Source organism: Oncorhynchus mykiss, chromosome 17 (genome assembly GCF_057628025.1).
Source record: "Oncorhynchus mykiss isolate SJ-2025 chromosome 17, ASM5762802v1, whole genome shotgun sequence".
Lineage (NCBI taxonomy): Eukaryota > Metazoa > Chordata > Actinopteri > Salmoniformes > Salmonidae > Oncorhynchus > Oncorhynchus mykiss.
This window is the reverse complement of record NC_143038.1, coordinates 66832065-66844968: the sequence shown is the minus strand read 5'-3', so window position 1 is coordinate 66844968 and position 12904 is coordinate 66832065. Positions and strand designations below refer to the sequence as shown.

At 40.5% G+C, this 12904-nt stretch overlaps 2 protein-coding genes across 2 annotated transcripts; both read left to right on the top strand.

Moving 5' to 3' along the window:
- Positions 1-3155: 3155 nt before the first annotated feature.
- LOC110494730 (uncharacterized) lies at positions 3156-7550 on the top strand. The gene is made up of 2 exons (XM_090206410.1): positions 3156-3906; positions 4272-7550. The coding sequence occupies exons 1-2, from the start codon at positions 3714-3716 to the stop codon at positions 6347-6349; spliced, it is 2271 nt and encodes a 756-aa protein (XP_090062536.1). The 5' UTR covers positions 3156-3713; the 3' UTR covers positions 6350-7550.
- A 1319-nt stretch (positions 7551-8869) lies between these two features.
- LOC110494732 (uncharacterized) lies at positions 8870-10549 on the top strand. Its single transcript, XM_021570051.3, has 2 exons — positions 8870-9181; positions 9608-10549. Exons 1-2 carry the CDS (start codon positions 8989-8991, stop codon positions 10417-10419), a joined length of 1005 nt encoding a protein of 334 aa, XP_021425726.1. The 5' UTR covers positions 8870-8988; the 3' UTR covers positions 10420-10549.
- The last annotated feature ends 2355 nt before the right edge of the window (positions 10550-12904 follow it).

Genomic DNA, 12904 nt, shown 5'->3' with positions numbered 1-12904 from the left:
CTCGACCTTCTAGCCCGAGGTCCGGCGCGCTATCGACTGTGCCGCAAAAGCATGCTCGTGCGGCAGAATCGATTTCCGGTCGTTACATTATTCTCGGTTTTATACATCATAATCTCTTGTAAATTTCACGTCATATGTATTGAATTCAAAATAAAATAATTTGTGAACATAAGGTTGAGAATGTCAATTTATTTTCGAGGACGGGTTAACTAATGGATTTTGAAATCAAAAACCAAACAATTTAAAGCAAAATGTATAGAATTGTTAACAAAAATAAGACATCAAAGCAAAACCCCCAAAATTTGTAAGAAAATCATTTTAAAGCGAGCATAACTGACAAATTATGGAAGATATATATTTGAAAACGAATCCAAAAAAAAAACGTTTTCGGTTAAACTTTCCCAGCAACCAATCGTATTGAATACATTTTGCCTAGGCTCTTGCCTGCATGTACTACCTTTTTGGTTACGCTACTCGTGTCTTTGCTTTCGATGTCTGTTTCTTTGCTTTCACTGCCAGTCTTTTCGATTGCGAGTTTTGGCGTATTTTTTTTCTGTGAAAGGCTGGTTTAGAGGGAAGCGTAGACAATGAGTCTCCATTGGTCCGCTAGTTTTGTAGTGACGATTCGTCTTAACCCAATAAATGAACATGATAGGCATGCTTTTTTTTAATGTTTAATTCATAATACAAAAATCAACTTACATTGCTACATCTAACATGCCTAGCAAACCAAACACAGGTATTAACAATACTCAAACATACAAAAAAATATCAATAAAATAATACAAAAATCTTATAATGATTATAATGATTCATGAAGATGTTATTATTGTTGTTATTCACTAGGGTTAATGTTTTAATAAGATAATTCAATCAGAAAGATGTGTAATTTTGGAATTTTTGTTTGTGTATAAAGTATTTGGCAACAAGAATAAAAAAAAAACGAAACTAAAATCATCTCAGTGGTTTTGTTATCATCGCAATAGTAACATATATCTTTCATGTCAAAAATATAGGCAGTGTTCATAATAGTAAATAAGTACTTTGTAAGGTTTTCCCAAAATTCTGACACAAATTTACATTCAAAGAACAAGTGAGACAGAAAATGCAGATATCATCAATAGCCATACATTTGGAAATCATAGAATTACATGGATATATCTCATGTAAAATGTTGAAGTGCACTTCCTTAACTTTGTTTGGTATACAGTATTTGTAAGGGCCTTAACCATGCATTTTTCCAGACAATGTCAGAAACACTTTCCAGAAACACTTTCCCCTCTGTGTAAGTTGGTTTTGTGAATGAAGAATTTGTCTTATATATGTATTACAACAAGATCTCTCAAGTAAGCCCACGCCTTCCTTCTGAGTTCTGGATAAACTCTGTGATCATTCCCAAAATTAAGATGAGTTTTCATAAGTGTAGTTAGACCACTGGGAACGGCTTTGATCACAGAAATAAACTCTCTGAAAGGTATTGGAAACTCTTTCAATGTTTTACATTGTTCATATGTGAGAATATTACCCTTGTTGTCAAATATCAAGAACAAAGTCAATATTCCTCTCATGCCAGCTGGGGTAGAACAATGACTTATTCCTTACAGTTATGTCTGAATTATTCCACAAAAGAGCTTTATGAGGGGAAATATTTTGCAGGAAACATTTTCCAGGCCATTAAAGCTTGTTGGTGAAACCTAGCCAATTTTGCAGGTAATCTTTCAGGAATATAATTTAATTTCAGTAAAAATTGAAGACCTCCCAATTTATCAAACACATTATTTGGAATGAAATACCATATTGAATCAGTATCGATCAAACATTTTTTCAACCAGTTTATCTTAAGTGTTATTTATGTCAACAAAATCCAACACTTCTAGCCTGCCTTCAACACTTGCCAAAGAAAAGGAAGTAAATAGATTTGTTATTCTGTTAACCGCCGCTACCTCTGCCGAGCGTAGTTTTCCGTCGAAGTAACCCTCTCAAGGTTCACTGTTTGTTTTATTGTTCACATTAATACTTGTTATCTTATTTGTGTTCTTTCTTTTTTAATGCAGGAGTTTGTTTTCAATTCACTCAATATCGTTAGTCTGAATGCTAGGGGTTTGAGAAATCTTACAAAAAGAAAAGCTTTATTTTTATGCTGTAAACGCAGTAATGCAGATTTTGTCCTTCGGGAACCTCATTCGGGTGAAAGTGATTTGATATTTTGGAAAGCACAATGGGGAGATATGGCCTATTTCAGTCATGGATCAAATCATTCTGCTGGTGTTTTGACACTTCACAAGTTTAAAGGTGACATTTTAGAATCCACATCTTCACAAGGTGGCAGATGGGTCATAGTAACTGTCAAACTTGACAATGCTATTTCCATCATCTGTAATGTATATGGACATAACTCACATGCTCCTAATAAGACCATTTTTTACCCAATTTACCAGGAAAGTACAGGATTTAAGCAACAAATACTCAGAGGCTTTTTATTATTATTTCAGGGCATTTTAATGAAACACCTGATGCATGTGCTGATCGTTTTCCGCCTAGAACGAGTCAAAATCCTCAAAATAGTAACATCATTACATTATGCAAGGATCTCTTTGTTGAGGATGCCTGGCGTTATTTCAATCCAGATGCTAAGGGTTGGACCACCAAAACTATGTCACGTAAATCTAAAATAGATTTATTCCTAATTTAACCTTTTTTGTTGCTTTTTTTCTTCTTTTGCCTACTTAAGTAGACGATCTGACGTCACTACTACGCGCCAATTATTTCCCCCATGCCCGCATGTTCAGAACATTCCGACACATGGGGGAAAGAATTGGCGCGTAGTGGTGACGTCAGCTCGTCCACTTAACTAGGTAAAAGAAAAAAAGAATTTCTATCATGTTCAAATATATTTTTTAATTAATTTGTCAGAGTTTTGCTCTCGATTTAAAATGAGTTGATTACAAGTTTTGGGGTTTTGCTTTTGATGTCTTATTTTTGTTTACAATTCTATACATTTTGCTTTCAATTGTTTTGGTTTTTGATTTCAATATCCATTAATACACCCGTACTCGAAAATATGTTTACATTCTTAACTTTATTTTTCATGTCCACGATTTATTTTATTTTGAATTCAATACATATGGCGTATACATATACTGTATCTGTTGGCTAGATCGCACGTTCTAAAACCAGAGTAGGCACTTGGCTATTTAACACAACAGTTTTTGACAGAACTATAGGAAAATGCGATGGAAACACATGAACTTTAGATTTGTACTTGGTACATGAAAAGTTAAGCGAGAGAGAGTTCACAGAAAAAGTAGCAATGTCACCACGCACTGATTTTTATCCACACTATATCCGTTTGGTAGAAACACCACTAGTGGGAAAACCTGTCGCTAGTTGGATGGAAACCTAGATACAGTGTCGTGACATTTTGTTACTTCGAATGAGGGCCCGTGTCTACAAATATTTTGTTTTCTGTGAAAAAATGACCAACATTCATCTGCTCTTGCACTTAAAGCCCTCTGTTGGTAGGGTTTCGGTACCGCAAGATCGTCACTCTTTGTATACCACGTGACTAAATGCAGAGTAGGTCGTCCACAGAGTTTCAATCTTTGGTTCGTCACTCTGGCCGCCCTTGTGGTTTCACTTCCGCCATCTTTGTTTGAGCAGGGCTACGGAGTGAGCAGAAAAGCATAAACGTATTCACTTTAATTTCCCTCAGAATGTCCAAACTACAGTTGTTGAATGTGTTTCTCTCACAGCGCTTGACGGAGGCAACTGTTGAGATATTTGGAGCAGTGGAAAAAACAATAACCGAGTTCCAGGAAGAAATTGCCAGTTCAAAGGAGGAGATCGAACGTCTACAGAGGCTTCTGGATTTGGCTTTGAAACCCGACTTAAAGTTACATAAATCAGGTTAGTAGTGGCCACTGCTAACTAGACTATAAAAAAATAGGAGGGTGATGTGCACATCCTAAACTAGATTAACGTTGCTGGGCTAAACAATTATATAGATAAATAATTGAAAGTCCCGCACCCGGTAGTAGCTCCCCAATGTTTTTGGGTGCGGTAACGCACTGGGGAGCGACTAGCTAGCTAGCTATATTTACGTGTGCGGGCTTTTCATTTCTTTATCACTAACGTTACTAGATCAATGGCATGGCTAGAGTTGTTGCAAATACAATTGCTGCAGCCAGGCAGCCAACAACTGTAAACAAATGTAATGAAATATATAAACATTTCTGCCACAAACTGAATGTTCATATAATTTACCCCCCCAGATGCCAAGCACCTTACTCTCCCTGTCCCAGAGGAGGTTCCCCCTGAGAAGCGGCACTGTGAGCATGAGTGGAGCCCCAGTCTAGGCCAGGAGGAGCCAGAGCCCACACACATTGAAGGGGAAGAGGAGGTCAGGACCAGTCAGGAGGAGCAGCAGTATCAAGGACTAGAGCCTGACATAGAGTTCATATTTACTCCTCTCTGTGTGGAAAGTGACTATGATCAGGACCCACCCCAGCCTTCACCAACCACCAACACAACTGAAGAGATGGACGCCGAACCGGAGGGGGAGAGAAATGGGGCATCATTAACAACCAGTGACTTCCAGTCCCTCTCTGTAGAATATCCAGGATCCCCTGCAGCTCAGAACAACACCAGTGGAAGTGTTGATGTAGTGGCGAGTGGAGGACTACTGTCAGCATTGGGGTTAATACGGACAACCAGTATGCAAGCAAGTGTTGGAGGCCGGAGAACCAAAAAATTACCCCACAAGAAAGTACAAAGCTCCCATTCCAGTGCAGTAAGCAGGAAGACTACCAAGTTACCCCTTAAGATAGTGCAAAACCCAGATACCAGTGATGGAGGCAAGAAGACTACCAAGTTGCCCCTGAAGACGGTGCAAAGCCCAGATACCAGTGTAGTAGGCAGGAAAACGACCAAGTTACCCCTCAAGACAGTGCAAAGCCCTGATACCAGTGCAGTAGGCAGGAAGACTACCAAGTTGCCCCTAAAGCCAGTGCAAAGCCCTGATACCAGTGCAGTAGGCAGGAAGACTACCAAGTTACCCATCAAGACAGTGCAAAGCCCTGATACCAGTGCAGTAGGCAGGAAGACTACCAAGTTACCCCTCAAGACAGTGCGAAGCCCTGATACCAGTGCAGTAGGCAGGAAGACTACCAAGTTACCCCTCAAGACAGTGCAAAGCCCTGATACCAGTGCAGTAGGCAGGAAGACTGCCAAGTTACCCCTTAAGACCATGCAAAGCCCCAATACCAGTGATGGAGGCAGGAAGACTACCAAGTCACCCCTCAAGACAGTGCAAAGCCCCAATACCAGTGCAGTAGGCAGGAGAACTTCAAAGTCACCACGTATAAGAGGAGAGGAGGCTGGAGGACTACGGTCAGCACTGGGGTTAGTTCGGACATTGAGAGCACGGGTCAAGAAAGAACAAAGCTCTCCTGCCAGTGCTGAAGCGAGGAAAACTAAAAAGTTACCCCACAAGAAAAGACAAAGTTATCTTACCAGTGGTGGAGTCAGGAAAATCTCCAAGTTACCCAAGGTAACATCAGCCAATAAAAACCATACGGCTCCTCATTGTTGCAAGATGTGTGGGAAGTCTTTTGTTTTCATGACTTATCTTGTTAGTCATGTGCAAAAAATTCATTTAAAGGATAAATACCATCTTTGTGGGGTTTGTGGGAAAGATTTTAGGTCCACAGATAGTATGGTGAAGCATCTGCAAACCCACATGGGAGTGAAGCATTTCTGCCACGCCTGTGCTAAAGTCTTCACTTGTAGTTCCAATCTGAAAGTGCATATGAGGATCCATACAGGGGAGAAGCCATTTCAGTGCAAACACTGTGGGAAAGGCTTCACTGTGAGAAAATCCCTGGAAGACCATGAGAAGACTCACACAGGGGAGAGGCCATTTAAGTGCACTTCATGTGGAAAATGTTTCTCATCAACGACTCATCTAAGTCGCCACCAGGAAATTCACACAGGAGAGAAACCCTATCAGTGCAACGATTGTGGGAAAAGCTTCAGTCGGAAGGAGAAACTGGCAGAACATATGAGGACCCATACAGGGGAGAAACCATATCCCTGCCCTGAATGTGGCAAATGCTTTGGTCTGAAGGGAAATCTGACCACCCATATGATAAGACACACAGGGGAGAAACCATGCAGGTGCGAAGAATGTGGCAAATGTTTCTCTTTGAATGCAGATCTGAAAATTCATATGAGGACACACACGGGGGAGAAAAGATATAAGTGCAATGTTTGTGACAAATCCTTCACTCAGAAGGCGTACTTGGCTAGCCACATTATGAAACACACGGCAGAGAAACAACCGGTTCAATGACTGTGGTAAATGCTTCAATCAAATGGGAATCGTGAGAGAACGAGAAGAGCACTTAGAGTAAAAACTCCTCCGTTCATTGTGAATTTATTTTTGTCGTTTTCTGGTGTGAGAAATTGACAATACACCACCACAGTTCAAAAAGTTGAAAGAGACCTGTGTGGGGAAAATGTGAGGTTAGAACCTAGTTTGAGAGCACATTGTACTCTATATACCATTAGGAACCTTAGAGGACGACTGGGTAGAATTAACTTATGGTATGCATGAATAAACATGCAGAACATTGTTGAAAAGTTTGTAGATTGAGTGGATTTTTAAGGCAGAAGCAACAGTCCCAGCTAATTTATCAAATGTCACAACAATTTAGTCATTATCTTCTATTAGCAAAACTTATTTTGTTTGATTAAAGGGTTAGTTCAACCAAATTACATTGGTTTCCTTACCCTGTAAGTAGTTTATGGACAAGGTATAATGGTAATTCATGTTTTGGTTTAGTTTCCTTGGCACTGTTTTCACATGCTAACGTTTTAGCATTTGTGACATAAATCCCATTAGAGTCATGGGACCGATTTGTGACTGAGGATCACAATCCATTTCAGATACTTTTGGATGATTTGGACATGATGTGTGAAAAATGCTAATATCAGTAGCATGACTTGAATGGGATTTGCGCCACAAACACTAAAACGTTAGCATGTGGAAAAGGTCATAACGTTGTCCATAGACTGCTTACAGGGTAAGGAAACCAATTTGGGTGAACTATCCCTTTAAGGCTAATGCGTTTGATATTAATGTATCTACTTCACAGGAGGTTGGTGGCACCTTAATTGGGGAAGACGGGCTTATGGTAATGGCTGTAGCAGAATCGGTGGAATGGTATCAAATATAGGGTTTCCACGTGTTTGACGCCATTCCAGTCGCTCCGTTCCAGCCATTATTTTGAGCTGTCCTCCCCTCAGTGCTGATCTATGTAATACTATATCATCAGTATCGGCTTGATTTCATCTTATGAAAGTATTTGTTGCAGCAATAACAAAGAATTGTGTACATGTTTTGTCATTTATTGTAATGGACTTCCTTAGCTCGACACCCAAATTAAATGTGTAGCTTTTTGTTTGACCTAACATCAGCATTTTGTGTGAAACCTATGAATTTGTCCATTACATTTACCATTAATTAAAAATGTACATTTTTGTTCTTGAAATAGCCTACTCCTTGAGTTTGCAACCTTTGCGCAAACACAACATCCATAGATATCATCTATCAGAATCACCTTTATTCCCCAAACACATTTGCATTTTAAAGGAATTTGACTTGGTGAAATAGTGCTGCCACAGTAAAGACGATGATAAACAGACAGCATAATAGAAGCAGAGTTTACACAAATCCACATGCGATATGCACTCCAATTGAACAACTACAGGCTACATTAAACACTAATTGTACAAAACATTAGGAACACCTTAATAATGTTGCACCCCCTTTTGCCCTAAGAACAGCCTCAATTTGTTGGAGCATGGACTCTACGAGGCGTCGAAAGCATTCCACAAGGATGCTGGCCCATGTTGACTCCAATGCTTCTCACAGTTGTGTCAAGTTGGATAACTGTCCTTTGGGTGGTGGGCCATTCTTGATACATACCAGAAACTGTTGAGTTTGAAAAACTCAGGAGTGTTGGAGGTCTTGAGGCACCTAAAGGGGTTGTGTTAAATGCGGAAGGCATATTTCAGTTGTTCAACTGACTTGATATCCCCCTTTCCTCAATAGTTTGTCTTGCCCATTCACCCTCTGAATGGCCCACACACAATCCATGTCTCAAGGCTTAAAAATCCTTTAACCGGTCTCCCATCATTTATACTGATTGAGGTGGATTTAACGGGTGACATCAATAAGGGATCATAGTTTTCACCTGGTCAGTCTGTCATGGAAAGAGGATGTGCTCCTAATGTTTTGTACTCTCAGTGTACACTGTATGTAAAGATGTATGAATAAAAAAACACTTTTACAGGATGATGTGCGGTGGGGAAAATATGTTTCTGAAAAAGAGTCCGGTGCATATGATGTGCAAAGAGCAATGTGCATTTCTAGGATGATAGTACAGGGTGCGTAGTCCATGAATGATGAAAATCGTTGTGGACCAGGTAGCCGGTTGGCAAATAATTTCAAATAGGAAATGCGTGTTTAATAAGATCTTCTCCGTGCTCCGGCGGGTTTGCATAGCAAACCATCTGATAATTACTGTCACTGCAGAGGCTATAGTGGAGACATACATTTTTTGACTTCAGTATTATGAGAGACCATGGAGGAGACATAACACTTCAATCATCAAGGTTTGTTTCTTATTAACTTAATTTTATGCATAATGAACTTGGCTATTATGATATCCTGTGGCTCACATAGCCTACTGTTGGAGTTTAATGTGTCAAATGTTCTGGTCAAAAAGATGAAATAATTATTCACTCTAAATCAGTCATACTGCACAGCAGGTGGCGGTAATGTAGCGAGCTGTTCTTCACAGCCAATAACTTCCCAGGGCAAGAGCTATAGAGGCTGCGCATGTGTATCCGTTTATTTGCATTTGGGAGAAGAAATGCAATAAATATTGTTGATTCTGTGGATTAAAAGCATTAATCTATCTGAAAATGTCCAAACTGCAGCTGTTGAATACGTTTCTCACCGAGCGATTAACTGCAGCGGCTGTTGAGATATTTGGGGCAGTGGAAAAAACGATAACGGAGTACCAGGAAGAAATCTCCCGTTCAAAGGAGGAGATCGATCGTCTACAAAGGCAACTGCACATCGTTACCCAACCGAAGATAAAGTTACATAAAGCAGGTTTGTGGCCACCTACCTACCATTACAGATAGGTCTAGTTATTAATTATGCTACACAATTCAATAAATTACACATTGATTGCGTTCCAGATAGACTGTATTGGTGTCGCGCTGTGCACGATTATCTGATATCAACTTGCGGGAAGGAAGCACATGCTAGTGTAATATCTCAGGAAGCAAATATACTAAGCAATTTTCTGAGACGCACAGATCGACAGCAACAAAGTTACCATGGCATGCGAATACTGTTGGCTGATTAAATAATCTGTGCAAGCCTCTAGAGTTTTTACAACACCCATTCATTTATAATCAATGTGAATATTTTTAAATATTAGTGCCTAATACTTGGACAGATTACATCTCGTCTTGTCACCACTATGAATATGGAGATCTAGACAACTCTTTCATCCTCTGTCCTTTCTGCCAGATACCCAGCAGCTCATTCTCCCTGTCCCTGAGGAGGTTCCCCTTGAGCAGCAGCACTGTGAGCAGGAGTGGACCCCTGGTCTGGTGCAGGAGGACTCAGACCCCACACAGATTAAAGAAGAACAGGAAGAACTCAGGACCAATCAGGAGGAAGAGCAGCTTCAGGGGCTGGAGTCTGATACCAACATTCTAACATGTTCTCCTCCCTTTGTGAAAAGTGACTGTGATCAGGATGACCCACATAAGTCCTCCCAACTTTACCACATACAAACTGTGGAGAACAGAGAGAGGGACTCACTACCTACCAGCACAATTGAAGAGATCAAAATAGAACCAGATGAAGAGGATTACAGAGTATCAGAACCAACCAGTGACTCTCAAACCCTCTCTGTAGTAACCCCTTACAGCTCCGTGAGCACATTAAATATGAATCAGCTAATTGGCAATGCAGAATCAGACAAACCATTTCAGTGCAATGTATGTGGCAAATTCCTCAAGAGGGAAAAAAGTCTTATCGTGCACATGATGGGTCATGCAGGAGAGAAACCATTTACATGTCCTTTATGTAACAAAGGCTTTGTTGCGGTAGGCACTTTAAAGACACACCTGAAACTTCACACAGGGGAAAGGCCACACCGGTGCCATGTTTGTGGAAGATGCTTTAAACTGAAAGGAGCCCTGACGGAGCACATGAGGATACACACTGGGGAGAAACCATTTAGCTGTCATGATTGTGGCAAGTGCTTCAGTCGTACAAATGCCCTTACGAATCACATGCTGCACATTCACAAGAAGAAAAGAACGTACAAGTGACCTGCGGAGAAAGAGTCTATCTGAAAAGTAGCCTTCTATCTATATGGCACACTTAAGTAATGCCCTTTTAATTTAATAATGTATGGGTCAATATTTGAAGGAATAAATGTGTTGACCATTTACTAAACAACAGGTGTTCTCATTTGATGAAACTATAGATAGTTAGGAGCCTCTGTCATCCATCTATTATTCAAACAAAATGATTGAAGACCAACATACATGTTCAAGTCTACTAATGTTATTTATTGAAAAAAATAAAAGTCTGTGGGTCTAAAAAAAAGCCAATTTTACATTGGAATAACAAAACCCAAGGGATAAGAGGTGTTTGCATGTGCCAACCTTGAATAGATGTCACTAATCCACTGCAAGAGGATGTTTTTTTTCCTTACATAAACACAGTCTGTTATCTGTCATTGCACCAATTAATATAGTCAAAGTGAGATGCAGTGCCTTAGGCCACTGCACCACTCGGGAGCCCTACAGGGGTGGTGGTTTTGGTCGAGTTCTTAGTAGTTCTGCCGGGCATGTTGTCAGAAACTTTTGACACATCCGTCAAGACTCATTGTAGAGTAACTTGTTTTGCAAATTGTACTACCTTTTCAAGCTAAGAAATTAATATAAAGAGAAAAATTAACTAATGCCACGGGAGCTCGCTGAAACACTCTAACCAAAAGGGTTTTTGAGTCAAGACAATAGGTGGCCACTTCAAAAACCCAAACAATGCATTTTGGGCAGCAGTGACTTCCAAAGAGCATGTATTGCAGTGCAGAACCACTTGATTTTGGGTCTCATCTGTCTGGCTGGATCATACCCGGTCTGATTAGCATCATAGGCCGATGGGGGCACATCTAATGTGGGCCAGGCATCATCTGCATGTGGCCCATTGGTGTTCGCATACCTGGCCTACAGGACAGCAAACATCACAGATATCTTAAATGGTTTCACTTGTTATTCACATTAGATCCTTATCATGGTCGAGTATACATGTCCCTTATGAATCCATTCTATCAAATCTTGGTGAAAAATACATCTCAAAGTTATGACCTTGACCATGCATGAACTACTGTATTTTGTTCAATGAAGATATTGGTGATCAGCAGTAGATACATTTTGTAAATGCAGGTGAGAACTTGTAGATCTTTAATCCAATGCCTATCAAAAATATATTTACATCAACAATATATAATTTAAGTGTTGGGGCAACAATCTCACTTCCAGGCATCATTCCATGTGGTGAGGGGCCCCTCATTTGCATCATAGGAGGACCATGACCATTCATATGGGGCCCGGGCACTGGTAGCATGCCTGGGTGTGGAGGGCCACCTGGGGTTCACAAAGCAAAGGTTTATTGCTGCGTTCATAACCAAGTGGGAAGGGGGTAATTACCAGTTGTGAAGTCATAAAAAACAGTTGAATGCTTTCACAGTGAAATGGTTGAGAAATACAAATTGACTAATGGCAAACAAGCTTTGTCAACCATAAACTAAAACAACAGCTATCATGCTTGTAAACAAATTATAGTGTTCAAAAACAATATCAATAGATTGCTTTTTATAAATAATGTTTGGTTGTTGCATTTAACTGCTGAAATTGTTATCAAGGGTCATTTATTTAGTAGTGATCAGAGTTCAGCATGTAAGAGAAGTCAAAGCTCAGGGATCCCACTAGTAATTATGAGCTGGAGGGGCGTTTCCCAGTCTCATGCTCATTTTTACAATAGTAGGAGATGTTATGAACGCTGCAAAAGCTCAGTCCCCAGGATAGGGCCGACATTATGGGCGGGCCTTAGGGGGCCTGGCCCTCCGTACCGTACCTCCTTGCCCATCCAAATAAAAATTTAAATATTGATAATTTATTTGACCGAGTTGCAAGCCGAAATAATGACGCATCAATCCTAGATTTAAGCATCTGAACGAGAAAAACAGTGCTCCTCTGTCTCAGTATGTGTAGCCCATTAATCTGATGCTGTCTGGCCAAAAAGAGTAAGGCATGTCATACACTTTCTTTGCCAGACAGCATCAGATACATGGGCCACACATAGTAAGACAGAGGGACGCTGTTTCGCTCGCTTGAATGCTTTCTCCAGTGAAATTGTTTCAGCCACTTACAAATTCAAGGAAAGTTGGCGGGTGCACAGTGCACTGTTCAGATGCTGGAATTAGTTTGGATGAACGTGCGAAGGTAACCTACTTTTTGAAGATATTTCTTTGACAAGCCGATAAAAACATAACGAACTAGGGAACCAGTGAACGGACTCGGCGGGATCTTCCCCCGATTGGAAGGCATCCGCTGAGGAGGAAAACACAAGGCAACATGTTAACTTATTGTAGCGACCCAACACCTAAACAAACAACACCTAGGGCTAAGGTGTTGGGTTGACAGTGGCAGGAACCTGATTTGAGTCCCGGTCGGGGCTACCCCTCAATTCACTACATTGGTGTGAAACGTGGGATGGTGCCACTGAGGCCATCGGACAGGCGTTTGT

Bases quoted from the DNA above. Each gene is read 5' to 3' on its own strand.
- LOC110494730 (XM_090206410.1), top strand. From the start codon at position 3,714: ATGTCCAAACTACAGTTGTTGAATGTGTTTCTCTCACAGCGCTTGACG. The intron at 3,907-4,271 runs GTTAGTAGTGGC...TTACCCCCCCAG, and splicing joins CTTAAAGTTACATAAATCAG to ATGCCAAGCACCTTACTCTC.
- LOC110494732 (XM_021570051.3), top strand. From the start codon at position 8,989: ATGTCCAAACTGCAGCTGTTGAATACGTTTCTCACCGAGCGATTAACT. The intron at 9,182-9,607 runs GTTTGTGGCCAC...CCTTTCTGCCAG, and splicing joins GATAAAGTTACATAAAGCAG to ATACCCAGCAGCTCATTCTC.